We start from the raw sequence: 22153 nt of genomic DNA on the forward strand, positions 1-22153 counted from the left end.
TTGATGAGGACGGGGGTAATGTGTTCACGGATTCGGGTGTGGGTGAGTAGACGGGCGGCGGAGTTCTGGATATATTGAAGTTTGTTGAGGATTTTTGCAGGTGAACCATAGAGGATACTGTATCAATAGTCCAGACGGGAGGTGATGAAGGCGTGGATGAGGGTTTCGGCAGCAATGGGGGAGAGGGATGGACGTAGACGGGCGATGTTTTTTGAAGTGGAAGAAGGCTGTCTTTGTGATCTGTTTGATGTATTTGTTGTAGGAGAGGGTTTGGTCAAATATGATGCCTAGGTTCCCGGATGTGATGTGAGGGGAGGTTTGAACTGGGAAGCCGTCTATGTTGAGGGTGAAGTTATGGATAGGTGTGGTGAGCTTTTTTGGTCCAATGATTATTATCTCAGATTTATCGCAGTTGAGTTTCAGGAAGTTGAGTTGGAGCCAGGAATTTATTTCAGTGATGCAGTTTGATGCAGTTTTATCAACGATTATTATCAGTTGCATAGTTTGAGAACTTTCCCTATCTCTTACGCAAATTGTAACACATTGTTTTCAAGTTAAACTATTTAAAAAAAGAGCAATGCCACCCTAGAAATCCCCCATCAGTCAGGTTATAATCATATTTAATGTATCTAGTTGATTATTACATGTAATGCCCTTAGTGTGGTCTTGTGAGCTAACATGCTGAGGTGATGCGAGGTATACTTTGTTTTTTCTGACTGCTCATGTGCTAATCATTGAAAAACAAGGTCATAAATGTGTCACTTAGAAATGTACATGTGAACTACAGTATGTCACACGGACGAGAGATGAGAAACAGGAAAATATCTTCAAAAGGTATTCTGTTGCAATCTGGAAAATTGCATTATCATGACTATTAAGACGAAGAAAACATCTCTTCTGTGTTATAATGAATAAAGAGGGAACCAACTGTGTTCATTATTTACAGTAGGGGGGTCTGATCCTTGGCCTGTAGGGGCCCACAGTGACCTGTGTGGCCCCGTAAAGGGCTGTTAAGGGACAAGCAAAGCTGTTAGTAAGGGATTCCTCCACTGAAAGGTCAGCTCTGTCCTACCATTTGCTAATAAGCATGTTTCAAATTTAAATATAGAACTAGCTACCCCTTAATTATCCCAGCCCATGTTGAGACCATGTGTTATTACATGAAACCCTCTTAAGAAGACAGTAGACCCAATGGGAAATGAAGACTTTACAAACACTTCCCTTGGGATTACAACTGTTAAAGTCATAACCCCGGAAAGGAATGGTGTTTTTGTGGTAGAAGATTAGTTGAGAACGCATGGGATGTGTTTATATCTATAGAACAGAATGTCTTTCTGCTTTGTGCACTACACTCTGTGCAATGAATGTGCCCACATATAAACTTCATGCCACATGACATGATTGACATAGTGCGGGACACTCCCATGTCCTCTTGAGTTTCTTCAGGAAGAATATTTCTCAGTATCTGTCACCCAACCTCTTGTTTCATAGCAACCAAATGTCTCCAAAAGAATCCACCGCCCCGCAGATTCCGCAGGTATTCTCGAATAAAAAGGCTTGGCAGGGAGGGGAGTGGACAGTTTCAGGGTGTGAGGAGCAGGAGAGCGCAGCAGCATTGTGCTCCAGTGTGCGTCAGTTTTGCACTTGCATGGCCGGTTGGGTGGGACTTGTGCAAAACTCTGATGTCATCCTTCCTGGTTTTGGTTTTCTCTCCACCCTAACCCTGCCCACAGGTAGCTTTGCTGCTGTCACTCAGCTGCTGTCACGCAGCCTCTCCCCCTGCATGTGTGTTTGTGTGTGTTCTGCACTAGGTCACTTCTTATTTGCCACACACATGCTCCTCCCTGTCCGCTCTGTTCCCGAGTGATATGAACTTTGGAAGCAATGAGTTGTAGGCTGTGTCCCTGCCAGAGTATTTTTTGAGCGTTTATTCTTTGCCTCTGAAGGCGGACAACCCTGATCCCTGCTTTGTTCTGTGTCCAGGACAACCTGAACGTCTTCCTCAAGGCCTGCGGGAAGTTAGGACTAAAGGAAGCGCAGCTCTTTCACCCAGGAGATCTTCAAGATTTATCAACAAGAGTAACAGTCAAGTAAGTTCTAATAATATGAGCGTTGTTCAATATTTGTACTGGTGACATGTTGATATGCGTCCCTGCCAATAACTGAGTTAAAATGGTCCTGTAAGCTGAGACCAACTGGTATTTTCTTTATACATGCTTCTATTCATGTTTTTTTCATATGCACATACTCACAATGTTTAAATGTGACTTACACACCACATAGTGTTTTGGAGCATGTGTCTCCTCATGTGAGGCATGATTCAAAGTGCAGTTAAAAAAGGTCAGTGCTATTTTCAGTGTGTGAGTATGCTTGTGTTTGTAAGCACCTGTTAAAGCACAGCTCTATGTGTTTCTTTAAATTATGATGCAGGGAACAATTGTGAAACTACAAAGGTCAGAAAAACAAAGCAAAGGGTTTTGTATCAAATGGATTTCCCTTTGGTGCAGGTCTAGATAATAATCACGACATATTTGTGGTGAAGTCGGGTAAAGGTTGTAGATATTCAAGAAATGTCTTGCTTATAGTGTGAACAGCAGGAAGCTTAAGTGGAGAATGGCGACAATGGGACGAAAACATTTCAAGACTCTGCCACAGTGTTTATGTTTTTTTCCATTCAGACAGTTGCTCTTGTGTCAGTTTCGTGCTAGGCAGAGACACATGTGTTATGTTGAATAACCTGTTCAGCTTTTACACAGGTGTGCCTTCAGGACAGAGTGAAACAAGGGAGAGATCAGAGCAGAGTCCATCTACAGCAATGCTGTACAAGCAAATAAAGTGCTTTGGCAACAATAGCTGCAGGTTGTAAAACTCGATGTAGATCGGCACCCTATAGCTAATAGGTGTCAACAAATGCAAGGGGATGTTATGGAGTTGTGATCTTTTCCAAAACACTCCGCACCAGTGGAGCTTTCATTTTTTTTTTCTCCAACTCCGTGTCACTTAATTGGGCAATTAATCTCAGTTCGGATGTTCCTTCGAGAAGTTGCCACAACGTCTAGGAACATTTTGTACCCATGATCCACCCAAGAATCTGTCATTCAGTTTTCAGTATCACATACAATTGTGTCGAAACAACAGCCGTCACAAAAACACAGAGACTGCTCACTGGAATATGAACTCTAAATAAACATATCGGCCTGCCTTTTATCAAGACACACCCTATTCCCACAGCAGAGGATATGCTGCCCTTAGATACAGAAATATGATTCACTGAACGTCTGATTCACTGTCATAAATGTAGAGATATTCTTTTAGTGCCCACGCGTTATCAGACATTTCCCCTCTTGCATAACTTTTTCCCATGAAGTTGACGGTACTATAAATTACTTTTCTTTCAAAATGAGATTCTCGATGTCGGAGAAAATGATACCCACGTTTATGAAGTGAGAAAAACACTCACTTTTTTTTCAATAAATCCTTTGACTGTCCCAGTACCAGATTGCCCTGAAGCTCAGCTTTTTGCCACTATGTCTGTCTGCCTGCGTGCGGGGGTTGTTCAGAGAGGGGCTCACTTTCTATTTGTAGGACCTGTGGGTCCCTTTAACAAGCAGGATTGATTGGAATGGTATCAGGACTCAGGAGATGAGCTTTAAATAGTGTTTTGTCACCTCCCAGTACATTCTCCTGCATGGGGTCTTAAAGGTACACCTGTGTGTGTTTTGTTCACGTGTGTGAAATATTGAATGTGGTTTGCAGTTGTTCTGGTTTCTTGGTTTGGTCACCGTATCCCAAATGATTCATCCAGTGGAGAAACATCAATAGTTTTTGTGTTGCTGAAGCGCACTGTTGTTTCACCTCAAACATGCTTAAAAAAAAGCAGGTTCTCTTCTTTTATATGAACCTGTATCTGTTCCGACTGATTCAGCTGAAGTGTTTTGTACAAAAGGGAATTTCCTCTTCAATGATTTATTTATGTGTCCCTTTTGTATTAACTGTAGCATTATTTAATTGGACAAAAAAATATATATATTTGAATTTGTGGGCCCAATTATGTGGTTCCCGAGCTGCAGTATTTATAACTCGTGCTGATAGAGATGGCACAGAGAGTAACAGGAGGAGATAATCCCAAACAAGGCTGCAGACTAGCAACCAATGGCTTTATTGTACTGTTGCTTATCAGAGTCTATAGTCAAATGTGCCACAGAGAGCAGAGCACAGAGGGAGAGAGGGAAAGTTGTCTCTATCAGCTGTCTTTATCCCTGGTGTGTGTCCAACCTCCACTCCCTTAAACCCAGTCTGACAGGTGCTTCGCTCAGCTTCCCTGTTCCCTGTTTCAGCAGCAGAGAGCTTGTTATCCTGTAGGTACTGTACGTTTCCATTCACTTATACCAGGCAGAAGCTAAAACATAAAACAATTGGCCTTTCATTTTCCTTTCTTTTCTATTCCATTAACTTTAATACATTATAATGTTAAAATGTAACTATTTTACTGTTATGACTTTAACCTCTTATAGAGAAAGTCATTTTTACACACAGAGTATGATATTTAACCTGTGTGTGTACGTGTGTTACTATATTTTTGAATCTGCATAAAAGCAGTTAGATAATGAATTGGAGTTGGTAGAAATGTATTAGTCAGCTATTTTGATGAATGAATAATCCTTTAATCACGTATCTATCCAACATTTAATGGCTTCAGCTTCTCAAATGACTTTATTTTATTTTCAATGTTGCTTGGGCTGAAAAAGACATGATTTATATACATTTTTTATTACAATTGATTGTATATTTTAAGGATATTTGAATATTTGTTGTTATTATTCAACACTAGTTCACAGTTCATTTAGCTAGATTAGCATTACCGTCCTCCAGCTCAAGGAGAAATGTTGGATTTCACACATTGATAGATTGTCCTTGAAATCAAGGTGTTAACATGGCCAGTGTCTTTCATTTGGCATGAAGCTCGAGTCAGATATTGACTCAAGCAAGGTGTGTTGAGAACACAGTTGAATTCATACAGGTCTGCTTTGTCACGACAGCCATAAAAGATTATTATAGATGTCTACTTTGACCTTTGAGCTTGGCGGTTGTTGTAGTCATAGACTTGCCACCATCTGGAGTGCATGTCGCTTTATTTCCTCCTGTTGTGTAACTTGCTTTCTGATAAAAAGACGTTTTATTAGCCAGAAACTCATTCAATATCAACATTTGATAAGAGAAGAATGTGCGTTGGTGGGTGATGTGTTCTCTAGGTTTTACTCGCATCATCTATGTGACGTTGAACTATAACCAAATGCAAACACTCGGAGGTCTAATACTGACCAGACGCGATCTGATTCGTCATTGGCGGCTATGATTCAACGTTTGTCTAGTTTTCTAACAGCTGCCCAGGAAATGAGGCTAAGGGTGAGGGCTATAAAGTGCTTCATGAATCATGGCATCCGAAACTGCTCTATTTTATTCAACTCCAGCCACTTCCTTTAAACCCATACTGTAGCTGCCATTTGGAGATTTGGCAGCATGCTTGGACTAGAACCACCACTTTGAGTTGACTTAAAGCAAAAGGCTAGAACATGCCGTGATTTCCCTAATGACACTTAATGTCAGCTGAGTACTGTATGCTTGACCCTTTGTGAATGTTTTAACAAGTTCCATTTGTCCTAGAGATACATAAATCTGCCTCAGGAGATGGGAATTGCATGTGGAACCAAGGATGTACAGTCACATTACACACTGTGCTGTTGTACTGTAGTTGCTAAGGGACTCTCATGCTTGTTTTCAGTCTATAACCGACATGAACCTCAGGCTAACCCTTATTGTATCTACTGTACTGTACTTTTCTATCAGAGCAAGTCTAAGAGGAATAACAGCATTTCGGATCTACTGTGTATGTTGTAACACTCAAATGCCTTAGAGAACAAGCTATGAGTAGTGATGAAAAGATGTTAAATAAATAAAAAACACATTGATTACTACCCGTTATTTTGTGTATAATTACTTATACTAAAGTAAAGAAGTTTTATTTATATAGCACATTTATAAACGATTTTTGGTCGAGCCAAAGTGCTGTACAAATAATAAAAATACCCTACAATAAAGACATTTTACAGCTAATACAACAGCACAGTTTGATCAGAATATCAGTATGAGAAAAAACGACACCCTCAGCTTCTCCTTTGTGACCTTGATTGAGTGACAGAACATACCCCCCGCTGAGATGAGTCCAAAGTCTCAGTCTTTGCCGCCATTTGATTAAGCAAATTATTGACAAGGGTTGACTACTTTCCAAACCAAAAAAAGAACTTGCACTGGTTCAACAGGTACATCGAAAGACATTGTCCTTTGAGGAATGTCAATTACCCTTTTTAAACAATGGATAAAGAGGAGTGGTTGTGTTTTTCATTTTATGAATTCGATTATGCAATGGCATCCCTGGCTCTGAATCAAACCAAAAGTTGAATTACCTGAAGGAATGCGCCGTTTCACAGACACATTTGGACTGACTTGACAGCCTGTTATCAGAATGTATTCAACACCAACATATATGGAACCTCATACCATGTGTGTACTGCTTTTCATGTAGTTTATAACTCTCAGTGACAAAGTCTAAGTGAAGTGCCTCATGCATAAAGGAGAAACTGCCCTATGTGTTAGTGTTCTGGGTGTGGTACACTGGGCTGGCACTGCATGTTCTGGTTTTGTAGTTGAATACATGGCACTGCCTTCCCTTCTTGTTGCAATGTTGTGTGAACTGTGGGCAGATTGTGAAACCAAACGAGCGATGATGGTAAAAGGCCAATAAAGTTTCTACACCATGGCCATGGCTCTGGCTGTAAAAGGCTAACACAAGGGTTATATTTGTGCTCTGTAGTTGACTTGGAGAGAGAAATGCCAGCCTCACCCTGCTACCTCCCTCACAGAGCCTGCAGTGTCTCCAATAAGAACACAATGATGCCCGACACTGTCTTACCCACAGCTGATTCCTCTATTCAAACTCTCCTTGTGTCTGCATTTTTCAGGACTCATAATGCATGAGAGCGTCTGGGTGTGTCTTTAAATCTAAAAACATTTCATTAGAATGAGAGATTTTAGACGAAGGATGTGACTTGGTGTTGTTGAATGCTGCAGAGCAAGTGATCTTCATTGCAGAGGTATGCTTATGATTACCCGTGCACACCCAGTAATTTAAGGCTTGGGTTCTCTGTTTGTTTGTCTTTGGGATGTTGTTGTCTGTAACAAGCGGAGCTGCCTTGATCTTGTTTGTGGCTTTACATGGATTGACACACATCCTGTGGCTGTGATTGGTCAGTTTTCACCTTCAGGTTTCTGTTTACCTAAAGATCGAGACATACTTTTGTCTTTGTTACAAGACAGGGAAGTGATTGACTAAATTGGAAGGATAATTTACCTTGGCTTATGTCTAGAAGTTATTTGTGTAAGATTTGAATAGTGGCTAATGTTTCTTCAGTTGTGTGTGTTTCTTTCTTTGTTTATGATTTGTATTAGCTGAATGAAAATCAAATGGAAATAGTTGTGTGTTTTGGCAAAACAATGTCATGCAATATTGCTGTTTGAAAGAAAGAAATCACCTGAATACAAATAATGAATAATTTGTTTGAATTAATTAATTTTGTGAGTGTAATATTTGATGTAGCTATAACTTTTGCACTGTGTGGTTGATAATTGTTAGTAATAATGGGCTAACAGGTAATCGTGTCTGAAATCTTTGCATCTCCACTGGAAGATAAAAGAGAAAGGATGTCTCACTTTTTGACCTTTGCAAGAGAGTGGTCATGTGAGTGTCTGTGTAAACATGCAAAGGTTGAGACTGAAACGGCTGGAAGTGTTGAGAGTGCCCTGTTAATTTGGCAAGTTCTCTGTTTACTCACTCTTTAGCACGTATACGTTGTCTGGAAAGTGTCCTCTTTTACTTCCGAAACAAGATATTTCACTGATTTTCATTTACCTGTAACATTGGAGAAAAACCTAACAAAAGCTTATCACATATTAACAAGGCAAAAAGTATATATAGGGCTGCTACTATATTAGGAACATATGTTATATCAAAGTAATATAACTTGCAAAAAGAAAACAATATTAAAATGGAATGAGTTTGGCTTTTTTGCTGCTTTTAGTATAATCTTAATTGCTTGTGAAATTAAACAAAACATGAACATTAATCTGTTTACATTTTTTAAAGATGGAAACAATCAAATAGAATATATTTCGCAGCCCTAATGATATATTTTGACTTTAATCTGAGTGGAATGAAGTGTGAGGAAAATTCTGCCTTAACTGCTTGCTTGTGTGAAAGATACACAAACACTTACTCTTTTTGGCACATAAAGTATAAAAACCCAACATGATTCCTGATCAAACTACCTCACAAAAGCTATTTCTATTCTGTAATATCGCATGTATCAGATTTAATGACGTTCTCTCCATTATTGTGCTCCATCATATGAGAACTCAGCTGATTCTAAAAGTCCTGAGGCTACAGTGGCCTGAAAATAGCCCTTATATATTTTCTCTTCTATTCAGCTATCACCACAAGGCATACATAAGCGTTGCGAGAGGCAGTCTGGTGGTAGTTTTGGTACAAAGCTCTTTTTTTGCTGTCTTTCACTGCTATAATCTGAGCCTTTGTGACTTTGTTCCAAGCCACCCATGAGAGGGATTTCTTTCCCTTTTTATTGGGCCTATAAATGTGCATTATGCCAAATTGGTAAACGTCCATTTCAGATTTCACTGTTGGCGAATTAGCTTGTTGAATTCCCCTGGTGTGACATGAGGCTGAGAAAGTTCCACTGACGTTCTTCCCAATGGTTTAATCTTCAACAGTTTGATCAAATCTAATTATTTTGAAAGTAAAAGCTAAGACTGTTTGTAGATCTCAGATAAATGTTGTGTAGTAAAAACATTCTTCTCTCTGAATAGAAGTCTCTTTGTAATGCAATAAAATGTAAACACAGTAAAAGAAGATGGAAATGATCAAGCACAAAAACCTCAAATTGAAATACTTGTACCACTGAATGTTATATAATTTAATGCTAATGTGTCAGTTCAGTTTTCCCCATATAGCTAGGTCCCCTGATTTTAATGCATTTAAATTATGTGTGAATTATGTGTTTAATCAAAAATGTTTACTCAATTTCCTCCCCTTACCATATGGGCCTGACCACGTTTGATTGACAGGCATCTCAGGTGTGAACGTCACACATGCATTAATGCTCAGCAGGTGCATTTGTTACATTGCATGCTGGGAAGGGGCTTTAAGGAATCCAAGTGTTCGTGGCTTGAAAGGCATGTGTGACTATTGTATTACCACATGATAGCAGGAATGTGTAGCATGTACATGGGATGTGAAGCAGATTGTATATCTCCCATATTCACTGTTATGGTTACCGTACTTTGGCGGTTTATAACGGTTTATTGAGCTCCCTAAATAGACGCTACATAGGTGACAGGTACATGTGAAAAAGGGTAATATCTGGCGTGCAGGCTGACACTGTGGGCTTTGTTTGGTTTCACAGGAGCGAGAGGGAGCTGACATTTTCCTGTGAAAGTGATTTACTAACTGCCAGGTCAACTGTCAAACCCCAGAAATATGACTGAAATTCCCGATGACCTGTGCGGCATGTGAGGGGCTTTGTAGCTCCAACAGTAGAGCCTTGTTGGATGATCAATCATCAGTTATTAGTATTATCATTATTTGAAATCAGAAACAAAAACCCCTTTTGTGCCCCTCAACTTTAACTAGATGTTTTTACAGCTGCTTGATTGTGTGATTAGAGTTAAAAAATAAGACACACCTTAAACACTTTACTTTTTGGCGTACAATTATATTTTCCAGAAAAGTGTGTTTGTTTTTCTCTCAGCCTCTGTATTGTTAGTGAGAGAGTGAAGGGCTGGCAGTAGTCGGGATTGTGCTCTCTTTCCAGCTCTTTCACTGCCCAACACACAGACCCAACAAGCATGCCCTCTGTTCTTTTATTGTCATTTCTCTCACACATACACCTCTGTGTTCTGCTCTTTCTCTCGCAGGCATCAAGAGACCAACAGGAGACTGAAAAATGTAAGTGGAAAAATATAAGAAATATTTCTTTGTATGTCATTTGACAATAATATAACTTGATTTAGCTTCAGTTATTCGAAATGACTGGAGATTAGCATTTTTATAAAGGGATTAAAACTTTAAAGTATGTTAGTATGTGTTGTTGTATTGACTTCTGTTAAAAATCGAATAAATTGCAGTACCATTTAAAAAGTGAGCTCCTCAACTTGAGGCAAGCTGCTGGAGGCTATATGTACTGAGCATTGTGGGTAATGTGATACCAGGTTTTGACAAGGAAGAAGAATGTGTCTGATGTTTTAAGACATCAGACACCTAACCTTTTTAAAATAATTTTTAAGATGATATTAAAGGTAATATCTAACTGTTTGAGGTGAAACAACCAACATGTTATATTACGTTTTCGCTAAATAGTTTGAACAGTTTTTATTTGAGGCGTTTTTCCGAATGAAAATAAGGAGAGGGATAGGGGATGATGAAAGGAACAGCACAGCGACCAGAAACAAACAAGACTTTTGCATTGACATGTTATGTATAACATTGCTAGTCATATTTTTGTGGATTTAGGTTTATTGCAAGTTAAAGCATAGTATTTGTCATCACAACTTCATCGTGTATATTATTTCGGCATTGTTGTTGTGCATGTGGCTCGTGATATTAAACCAAACAGCTGACGTGTCAGTTTGCGTATCACGTAATGGGGGACCAGCATCGTCCATGTGGCGATGATTGTTTGCTTTGGTGCAGCACATTTACCTGCCCAGTCTGATAATGCACACACAAACAACAACAGAGTATTCTGGATGAGGCTGGAAACAAAAGCAGGCCACCAGCGGATATCACCTTCTTTCACTGTCACTATTATAACAATAACCTGCTTAGCACGGCATAGAACATTCATCTGCTAGGGTCGAAGTATAGCTGTCATCTGATGTGGAAACAATAATTTATTCTCACATATATTCTATGGTTTGTCTAATGAGTTATATGTTGTCTTCTCTCCAGGTTTTGATCACCATATACTGGTTGGGAAGAAGAGCTCAGTGTGACCGTATCTATGATGGACCTTACCTGAATTTCAAGGCATTCGAGGGCTTATTGGGCACAGCGCTATACAAGGTAAACCCTCAAAGTGGATAATTATCCCATTGTGCACTCTGAGCTGTCTAACCTGTGTCGTCATGTAACAAAAGCTTAATTTTCTTGGGGAAACCAGAAATGGCATGAAAGAAATCCTTACTGCACAGTAAGGTTCTGTTTCCTCCCTGGTATGTAGACTATGTGCAGAAGAATGGCTGTTAAACACTGGGGGGCCTCAGATTGCCGGCCACTAAAACCAAAGCTACGTTAAGTCATAAATGACCTGATTCCTTGATACAACTATTCTAATCTTGTTTACAGCACGGCACCAAGTTCGCATAGTGAACAAATCAAATAGATGCTCTGTTTCTTGAATAGGCCTTAAGTCGTTTAAGTGTTGAGTGTGGCACTTTGTTTTCACATAGATTTATAGGTGGTGGTGTGCAAGTCCTCTGTAATTCAAAAGACTAAAGGGATTTTAAATAATAGCAGTTGGGTTGTGCTCGTTTTGTACATTTAGCTATGATAATCCAAGTGCACTGGCGCGGGGGTGATGTTGGATTTAGTTTGTGGACTTGTATTGTCTGGTAGGATTTGCTGGATTACAGATCTGAAAATAATTTTCTTTTTAAGTGGCTGACAAGTTTTTTCTTGTTTTTAACCACGCTCTTTAAAGTGCCTCTGGAGCTAGCCTTTGTGTTTACACATAATAAAACAAAAATTAATGCAGTAAACTGTCATCAAGGGTACATGAACGATGGCACTGTTTGTTTTGACACAGATGGCAGTTCATTAAATCTGTTTTAAATGTGATGCACCGTCCCTGATACACAGTATAGGTGTGTGTGTTCTCAGTAACTGAGTGTAAGAAAAAAGGGCCAACAGATACAGACTTCCCACTCTACCTGGGTGTTCTTTGGCGCACCACACACACAGTGGAGCTAAATAATATAATGTGTTACCCTATTATCTGACTGTGTGTGTTTGTGTGTGTATGAAAGGCTCTGCAGGAATCGCCCAGTCAGAAAGGCAGCAGTGTCAGAGACAGCGGTTTTGGAGATAGCTGGTACTCAGAGAGAGAGGAGCTCTTCCAACTGAGAGAAGGAGGAGGAGGAGGAGGAGGAGGAGGACGACGAGACGGACACCGGAGAGACGACTCCCTGGACAGCTTGGACTCTTTGGGCTCCCGACCCCAGAGCATCTCATCTGAGATCACTCTTAAAGGCAGCGTCGAGGGTAGGAGACATCATGTCATTTGCATCTATACCCAAATATAATGTGCTAATCTGACAAAACGTGTAAAACCTGCTGTTCTTGACTGCTGTTTCTTTTCACCCTTCTAATGCTGACTTTATGCCATATAAGAGTTCAGAGCATGCTTTCTTTATATTGTTTTATGTTTAATCCTCTTCACAGCCTGGTTTTTGATCAATAAAGTGTCCAGACTTTCTCACATCTTTTCTCTGCATGAATATTTACAATTAGGTTCATCTGTCACGAACTTCAAATATTTGTGAACAGAGAAATATGCAGCTTTTGAGCCAGAAAGAAGTTGCCTCCCATCTGTGAAAACAAATGCCTATTGCCATCTAGTGGTGTGCTTTTAAAAGTGAATGTTTTCACTGAAAGGTCCCCCACGAAGGAGACATTATATATCAATGCTGAAGTCAGTATGTGATCTTGTTTCATGACCAAAGTGTGGTATGCATGAGAGAGGGTCAGGTGCTGGTCAGTGAGCGCAGAGTGTTGTCCCCCCTGTAGGAAAAGGCAGTGAGACATTCCTCAGCCATCCACACTAGCTTGTAAATGAGGAGGCCTCCGCTCCCCACCCTGCACCCCTCTGTTAGTCCTCTAAAGTCACGCCAGAACACACAACACACTCTCCTCGCTCTTTTCTCTTCTTTCACATAGTTATTCCTTTTTGCTACTTCATTACACTTATCAAACCTCCTTCTTCTCTTCTATTCTCACACTTTTCTTTATTATCTCCCACATTTTTTTTAAAACTGTTTGTCCTCCCTCCTCTAGCTCCAGGTTTTTGCAGTGACACCGAGGTAGACTCTGCCTTCAGGATGGCTGAGAACAAGGACGGTCTTAGTTACCGGCGGTCAGTAGTCATCAAACCCAAGGCCACCGCCCAGTTCAACCAGTTCCTTCCCAGTAAAGACAAAGCGTCAGCCTACGTGCCGGCTCCGCTGAGGAAGAAACGGGCCGAGCGCAATGAGGACCACCGGCGCAGCTGGGCCAACCCCATATACACAGAGGATGAAGGCGCACTGACCAGGTACTGTCACACACAACAGTAAACACTTTGATTTGATTGAAGGTTTTTCTCTTTTCTTTCTTAAGAGCAACGTACCATAACAAATATAGAAATCAAGTTAACCCAGTTGTGCTTAAATTGCCTAAAATGTACATTGTCTCCTCTCCCATTGTGTTGCGGTTGTATTGTCTCATATGGTCGATGTTGTTGTGTCCTGGTGTTGTGTTTCATTTGCTGTGGAATGACGTCCTCAGCGACTGCCATGGCCAAGGTCAAGTATCCCAGAGTGCCTTGCCTGCGGCTCATGTACCGTTGGCCTACGAGTATGAAAGCGGCAGCGACTCTGACGCAGAACGACCGGACCCCGACCTTGTTCTGGACGACCTGGCCAGCAGACGCTTCCACAGCCCCTCCCCGGCTCCTCCAACCAACTTCGCCTTGCCCGCCACCCCCCTGGCAGCAGGAAGGGCGCCTGCCGGTAGCGGGGGCCCCTGGCCTAAGGTCAATATGACCCCCAATGTTGCCCCTCCACAGAATGTGACCTGCCTCAGGTCAGAGAACATGAAGCAACCGTGTGACTTTAATGTGCCTGCCTGATGAGAGCCAACCAAAACGCTTCTCTTACCCTCAGTTTGCATGGTTATTTGTAACCATGATCAACCTCCTTGGTTCTAGTATGCTGCCTCTAACAGTGCTCTAAAGTCGTTTGTTGGTTTCTGTTTGGTTTGGTTTGAGATTTTATCTGCAGCACGTATTTGAGCTTGGAGGAGTGATTTGAGTTGGCAACATACAGTAACTCCTCAAATCAAGTTTTGCCTCCTTGATAGTTTGTTTTCAAGCTTGCATTGGTTTGCTAATCCTTGCGTCATCTCATTATGCTACTCTTTGCGTGACTGGCGTGCTGTGCTGCTGCTGAAAAAATTCTTTTGACACGTGTGTTCGGCTGTCTCTCTTGAGCAGCAGCGGCGTCAACAGCGGGGAAATGCAGCCCCCCCGGCAGGGCTCCGAGAGGGAGGACCACCGCCGGCCCGTGTCCACCGACAGCCTGTTCAGGGAGATTTACGGTGACTCTGGCGACTCTGACGAGGAGGAGGGCTATGCTGACCCCGTCCAAGATGACCTCTACTCCCGCAAGATGGGCATCAAACCTCAGCCTGTTGCCAAAGTGTCTTATGACAAGTTTTTACCAAAGTTCTGGAGCCCTGAAGAAGACCTTCACATACAGAAGATTAAAATGGGCTCTCAGAGGAGACCCTGGTACAAGAAGATACAAGGCTTCAGGTGTGTGGGGCGTTCAAATCCAGTGGAATTATCTCATATATATTTAAACAAATATTTCAAATATATTCAGTAGCAATATCATGGATAAAGTTAATTCCTTGCTTCTTGCATAATCTTTTCTTACTGTTCTGCCAGACACTTTGCAATCTTTAAATAATGATTGCATGCCAATTTAACCTTTAAAATCCTTTAATTCAGAAATGGGTTTTCTGTCATTCACTGCATTTTCTTTAAAGATTCCTCCCACTTACTTCTTTTTCTTTTCCCCTGCTATTGCTCTCTTATCTTTCACCTCCCTTTTTCCCCTCTCTCTGCTCCTTCTCTATCCTCCGTCCAACCCGGCTGTAGCCATAAGAAGTCGGGCTCTTCGTCAGATGATTCGGACTGTGACACCAGTCCTTGGCTCTCCTCCGCCCCCTCTCACTCCGGCCCCTCCCCCTCTCACTCCCACACACACGAGGCCTCGGCTCACACCACCCTCGTTGTGGGGAAAAGGTCGATAAAGCTGCATGATTGTGACAATGAAGGAATGATTTAGATCATCCAGAATTTCTAGGAGAACTATACTGTGCTCCTTTTGACGCTGAATTTAGGATGAGCTGCTTTCTAATGTACTAATGATTTTTTTTAAAGCTACTTGAAATTGCCCTAACACGCTTTATAGCACTAAAATAGAAAATAATCCTTCTCAGCATTACCCTATTTTTATGACAATCTATTCTAGTGAAGACTTGACACGCATCGCAGTTTGACTTCTTAGCAGAGTGATCAAAATCAGTTTGAATCAAATATCACTACTGTGGCTGCTTAATGTATCTCTTCCTCCTATTCTTGCTCTTTGATCCATTTCACATGCATGCACTCATCACCTCTCTGTCCTTTTTCTCTTCTTCTGCCCAACCTGCAGTCCTCATATTCAAGCACACACTCTCCCTCAGCTCCCCAAGATACAGTCCCCTCTGTTAGAGACCCCCCCTCTGGTGTTTGCCCCAGTGGACCCTACCTCGGGTCCCAGGCTGGTCAAATGTGAGAGGTGGCCCCTCTTAGGGCGCCAAGACCCCAGGGAGCCCCCGGATATCTTTGATTATGAGAGCCTAATCCCTGATTTGGAGAATGATGACATGTTTACCAGGCGAACCCTTACCTTCCAGTCCAACACAGACATGGCTTTGATGAAGACGCAGCTGTCTGCTCACCGTCGTCTCTACACCTCTGAGCCGCAACTCAACATCATCACCCAGCGACACGGCATCACAGAGGAGAGAGAGTTCCCTGATATCGAGCTGGACGATGTTGTTTACCGTAAGGAGAAATCTCAGCAGGAACAGCGGCCCCTCTCCGGAGCCCCTGACAACTACGCCCCTATGTCCATCCCAGAGCCATGGGATCTGCCTCCTGAGCTCAAAGCCCGTCTCCTGTGCCCCCCATGTCCTCTGATCCAGGAGGTAGCAGCAAACAAACAGAATGAGGATGCGAATGAGATGCGTCCTAAAACGGATGACATGCTGGTCAGGAAATGTGGAGTTTGTTCTGATCAGAGCCAGAGCTCTCTGATGATGCCCTCAGTGCCTTCTTTCTGTAGTGAAGGTGACCTGCAGAAATGGAAGGCGATCAGGGAAGCCAGTCAGCTGAGACATAGGAAGAGGCTCATGGTGGAGAGGCTGGCTGCTCTGAGGTTGAAGGAGAAGATTTCTGTAACAGTGCCTGTTGGTTTCTCCTCACCTTGGAGACCGTGAAAGGGGCTTGATTTGTTTACCCTGTCTGATAGTGAAGTGGTCTAGACTGCATGTTACATTATTACATTACATGTCACTTGTTAGACGCTTTTATCCAAAGCGACTTGCATACTCAATACTGTGGACAATCCCCACAGGAGCAATTTGGGGTGAAGTGTCTTGCCCAGGGACACAACGACATGCTGACTGCAGTGGGGTTTGAACCTGTGACCCCCTGATCCGGACACCAACGCACTACCCACTGCACCACACGCCTCCATGTTGATCCCACTTGTTAAACGATTGGTTTGAAGGCTGTCATAGATAGGATATCAATAACAAGTCTTCATTGTAAAATCTGATAGGTGCATTTAGACTTCACTGGGTCTGTCAAATAAACTGCAATGAAGGAGCAGCAACAGCTCAGACTTTTTGTGTTTTAAATGTTTGGTTGTTATTTCATGTTTAAAATGTTTCCAGTCAGAAATAAACTGTAATAAAGTCCCTATGACATTGTAAGCATGGGGCCATTGGTGTAGCTTTCTGCATGATGGCAAAAGCTTCATTTGACTTTAACGTGGAAATTATACCTACTGGTACTGTGTTTTTGAAGTGTGATTTTAGAACAGAAATCTACAACATCATGAATCAAAATGTGATTGGTTCATCGAGAGAACTGTTGAAGAGAATTCAGAATTGTCTTCTGAAATCAGAATTGTATCTTTGGTTTTGTTTTCCTATCAGACCGAGTTTCTGTGAATGAAAAAATATTGCAAGCTTAATAAAGAAAATCTTAGACTTCATGATCTTGTGATGGATTGAATTGGCCCTTTGTTAACCTCATTGAACACATACAGTAACACAGATCTGATCAGAGTTCGATGTCGATTTCCTCAGCAGAGGGAACTTCACACTGATATGTAAAGCTCAAAGTGCAGCAGCACGAGAGTGTGGAAGCGTTCAATCCTGAGTAATATCCAAACATAACTTCCTGGACACACTGACAGCACCAAGCGGGGCAAACTAATGTAGTCCTGCCTGTTAAGCCGGCATGAAAGCCTATAGAAATTCCCCACAGCTCTGATATGAAGACGTGACTCATGGACTCCATAGTAACCTGAACACAAGTCTGTACTCTAGTGTTTGCTTATGAACAGACACACACAAGCACACACAAAGCAACCATTTAACCTGGAGTCAACGCCATCTGGATTTACTTCACTTCCATATGTAAAGCCATGTTTCCAGTGACATCATGTCGCAGTCTGCAGAAAGACAGCTTTGTTTAAGGAAATATAAGTGTCTATACACTGAATGTCAGGAAAAGGAAAGGTAATACTGTGCTGCACGCCTACTCTACACACCTTAAACTGTAATCCCTTCAGTGTATAATGTAAAAAAAAACTGCTGAGTCATGTTTTAGCTGGCTTTATATTAATTTGTATCACACCAGCTAGGAACAAGTTGATATTAAAGTCAGTAATTGTCTAAAGCTCTTGACCAGACCCCTCTCAGACTTAGCCTCTTTTGCAAAAATGTGACTTTGTTGTGTGTGGTTCTTTCTGGTTCCCTAGACAGCACCAAATGCAAGAGAGTATCGACGGGTGAGTTGATACGGGCTCCCAGGAATGTGGCACGTTTGCATTTGCTCTGGCCTCTTACAGTCGCACCTCGCTGCCCCCTGCTTTTGTGCTGCTGTTCTCACTCACTAGCTGCTAAATGCTGACACACAACACAGGGTATTGTATGGCACAAGGCCAAGTTCAGGGTGGGGCGGGGGGGCGGGATTCATTGCTCTGCAGGGATCTATTGACAACACAATCAAGTGAAAAGATGCGTACAATAGCAATACGCAGGGTCATCTACCTAGACTAGTGTGTCCCACTCAGAGTTATGACTGAGCACTGGTCTGAGCACCCTGATAACAAATTATAAAAGGCCTTATTAGGTGAGTTGGGACAAAGAGCATTTTTTTTTTACGGCAGTGAGTGACTTTGCTATCTTTGCTTGACGGGGAAGGGCTGCGATATGTTACTAACCCACTGAGCTTACATCCCTCCACAGTTTGTTGTGGTTGACCCGTGTGCTGTGTTTTCAACTAACACTTGGTTACAGGTTAAATGTCTAATTATCACTATCCAAAAATATGGATGGGAGGTACAAGGTGGGAATTATTTTGATTATTTCTGTTTCAAATGGTGTTCTCTTTTTGGTACAGTTTGATGTGATGGTTAGACAAGGTGCATGCATACTCAACCTGGACATTTGGATATTTTATTGAATTTTGCTAACTTTTATTTAACCGTTTGTGAAGCTTGTGCCAGGATATCCATACTAAACATCCCTATCGCTTCTCTCTTGAGCTGCTGATATCCTAGTTGTTTTTAAAAACGTTTCAACTCTTTCTTTCAACAGGAGTAAATCAACAAGTGATATCCAGGTTGAGCCCAGCGTCAACAGGCAGGTTCGATACGAAGAGCTTCAGCAGGTTCGTGAGAAGACAAAGGAAAGTGATGATAAGTGGCAGGATGTGAGTATTACCTTTTATGTTTCCGCCATTGTGTTTATCTGAATCAAGACAAGCTGACTCTGGCAGAAAGAAAGTTTTGTTGTTAGTGAAAGATACATGATCTGAAAGGATCTGTGCGCTGATCAGAGAGCAGGTGTTGTGCTGCAGCTCTCTTTGCAGGGGGAAAAGAGAGCCGTTTAGATAGAAGCCAGAGACGGAGATAGACAGTGATTGGTGCAGCACTGCCCTCTGGCTCTGGACTGCCCTCATTTCCAAATCAGTGTCTGAGGCAGGAAACGCCACGTCCTGTAAATACTAATAATGTAATTCATGTGAAATAGTGTTAAGATGTTATACAGACGGATGATGTAAGACAGACACCTCAAAATAATTAAATAAATATATTAATCCATTTTAATTTGACCTGACAGTGAAAGTTAGTCCTGGGAAAAAAAACATTTTAAAGGGCAAGTGGTGCTCCAGTTTTAAACAGCAGTGTTCCATCACATTTGATCATTTCTAGGTATATGAATTCAAAGAAACATAAAGTTATTTATATTTATGTGACTTGCTTTGACAGTGGTGTGTCTTTCAACTGTCCAATAAGTGTCATGGCTAAATAATAGAGTCTTTAAGCAGCATTTAGGTCACACAGTCCCGAATACACAGGGGAAGTGAGCCGGGAGGAGCCTAAAGCACACAAATAGAACACCTTCAAATGAAGCCCTTTCTGTTTTTTTTGTCTTTCTCTCTCCTTCTTAACTTTACTCCCTCCTGCTGTACAGTCAGCCATGCAACACAACAAGTCTGTTTTTAACTTGACTCTGACGCTGAATTGTTACAAAATGGTGCATGAGGTGATCTGGGCTTACTTTTTCTGCAGGACCTGAGCAAATGGAAGAACCGACGCAGGAGTGTCAACTCTGATATCGTGAAGAAGAAAGAGGAAAGGGAGAAGGTAGAGGAGACTACGTACAGCAGCGGCAGCAGCAGCGGCAACAGAAGGTCCAAGACCCTCAAGGAGATGCAAGAGGAGAGGTAAGAGAAAGCACTCCTTCATAGGGGCTATTGAGGGCAAGGATATGTTATTGATAGATGTAATGCTTTAGAATTTACATTTGTATTAAATAACTTGTTCCAATATTTATTTGTTTACCCTCGGAGGGGGATCCTTTGCTAAGGTAATAAAATAAAAAGGTTTGTATTATAGCTTTTGTGGTATAAGATAGAGACCACAGTATTATTGTGCAGGAGTGATGGAGGAGACTGTCGTTGTGCCTTCAGTCGGTGTGAAAGTGTAATTTAATCATGGTTTATAACCAGTCTTATTTTTTTCTTTTTGCCCCACCTCTCCTCTTTTCAATTTTCATGTCACGTTTTCTCTTTATTTTCTAAATTCTATCCCTTCTCATCTTTATTTCACCCATCACTGTCCACTTTTTTCCTATTTACCTCTTCTCCTTTCTCCTCCTCTGTCTGGGCCACAGAGGAAATAAAAGGAACAGCATCGGCAGCCGCATATCATCTCTGTCTTACCTGGACGACGACGAAGTCTTTGATAAACCTGTCACTTCCCCACGTACCCGAGCCCTTCCTGCCAGGAGCTACACTATTGACACTCCTTACCATTCCTCTGAGCCTTCTCTGAAAGAGGTCGAACCCCCCGCTGCCTCCCCAGCTACTGGCAGGGCCGCCTCCCCTCCCACCTCACGGGAAGTTGACATTGTGGATAGATCTGCAGGCAGCTACGCCACAACCACCAATACTCCCACCTTCACTCCCAGAAGCCGCAGATCTCCTTCTCCAGCACCTTTAGAGAGGAGTCCAGTCACAGAACGCAAAAGCACAGTCAAGACAGAGGAGACCACCACCAACTTCACCCCCTCCTTCACTCCCAGCAGCCGCAGATCTCCTTCTCCAGCACCTTTAGAGAGGAGTCCAGTCACAGAACGCAAAAGCACAGTCAAGACAGAGGAGACCACAACCACCTTCATCCCCTCTTTGATTCCCAGCATCACTCCCAGTATCCGCAGATCGCATTCTCCAACTTTTGCACCTTTAAAGTGGAGTCCAGTCACAGAACGCAAAGGCAGAGTCGAGACAGAGGAGACCACAACCACAGTCATCTCCTCTTCTAGCTCCGTACAAAAGGTGCCGGAGCCTAGGCGCCCATTGTCGCGCATACAGACTGAGGTGGGGGCCCCCTCCTCTGGTTTTCTGTACAAACAACAACCACAGACCAGCTCGATGGAACCCAAGCCTCCCGGGGTGTCTCATGTTTCCGCCTCCCTCCCCAGGAGCTACCAGAAATCGGATAGCGCACGTATAACCTCAGTTGTCACCGCAAGGCCCTTCGGGACCCAGTCGTCCCGCCTCAGCTCCCTGTCCCGTCCATTCATAGTGAGTACTAGACATTTATACAACTAAAAACAAACTACCAGTACAGGAGAAAGGGCTGGATGACATTTGAGGGCTTGAGGGGACAGTGTTTGTTTGGCAGGATTAAATGTTGTTCGTCAGGTACGGTGTTATTTGTTTTGAGTGCATCAATGTTATCCAAGAGTCCGATCTGATTACCTGGTGAATAATGGATGAAGCTAGTGTAAGGCTAACTCGACTGACAGAGCTGCTATGTTCATCCTTCCTCACATTCATTACTGTTACTGCGCTTTCAGGTCAGCTAGTGACCGCAGGTGACGATTGTGGAAATCTATTTAAAAAAAAATATATTCTCCCAGTTTTCTGATCTATTTCATATTTGAATTGTTTATTTTGCACTTAAAAGCCGTGAGTTAATCAAATATATATTTTTACAATATTGTATCATTCCTTTCTTTTTTTGAAAATCTGCATTCAGGCCGGACAGACGGACACCGCTCAGAAGCGTGTCAACGGCAGCGCAGATGTTTCTAAGAAGCCGTCGGTGCCGAGCCGCTATCAACAGTTCATGACCTCTGAGGACGAGGCTCAATCTCAGTCCAGCTCAGTCCACAGCAGTGAGGACGAGGAGGACGAGGAAGAAGAAGAGGAGAAGACCACAGCGAAGAGCATGACCTCTACTAAGAGTGTCTCACCTGTCCCTCCTCAATTCAAGAGTGAAACTCCAGTCAGTCCTGCTCCTGCCAAAGAAACTAGCCAGGTAATTTCTGTAAAAAAAAATAGCAACAGGTAGGCATTTGATGAACAGCCATAAATGATTAATACAAGGCTTTCTTGCCAACGCTGGCCAGGTT

The 22153-nt window shown here is 42.3% G+C and overlaps 1 protein-coding gene across 16 annotated transcripts in view; it reads left to right on the forward strand.

Moving 5' to 3' along the window:
- Positions 1-22153, forward strand: part of lmo7a (LIM domain 7a) — a 46880-nt gene that overhangs the window by 11990 nt on the left and 12737 nt on the right. For 15 of the 16 annotated variants that reach the window (XM_034128546.1, XM_034128560.1, XM_034128562.1 and 12 more), the window contains 10 exons: positions 1984-2090; positions 10045-10075; positions 11078-11191; positions 12154-12388; positions 13181-13436; positions 17986-18015; positions 18827-18941; positions 19804-19958; positions 20408-21320; positions 21778-22059. In XM_034128546.1, the coding sequence (XP_033984437.1) occupies positions 1984-2090; positions 10045-10075; positions 11078-11191; positions 12154-12388; positions 13181-13436; positions 17986-18015; positions 18827-18941; positions 19804-19958; positions 20408-21320; positions 21778-22059 (2238 nt within the window). The remainder of the gene's footprint in view (positions 1-1983; positions 2091-10044; positions 10076-11077; positions 11192-12153; positions 12389-13180; positions 13437-17985; positions 18016-18826; positions 18942-19803; positions 19959-20407; positions 21321-21777; positions 22060-22153) is intronic. The other variant, XM_034128548.1, reaches the window with a different exon arrangement.

This window comes from Trematomus bernacchii, unplaced genomic scaffold, assembly GCF_902827165.1.
Source record: "Trematomus bernacchii unplaced genomic scaffold, fTreBer1.1, whole genome shotgun sequence".
NCBI classification, from domain to species: domain Eukaryota; kingdom Metazoa; phylum Chordata; class Actinopteri; order Perciformes; family Nototheniidae; genus Trematomus; species Trematomus bernacchii.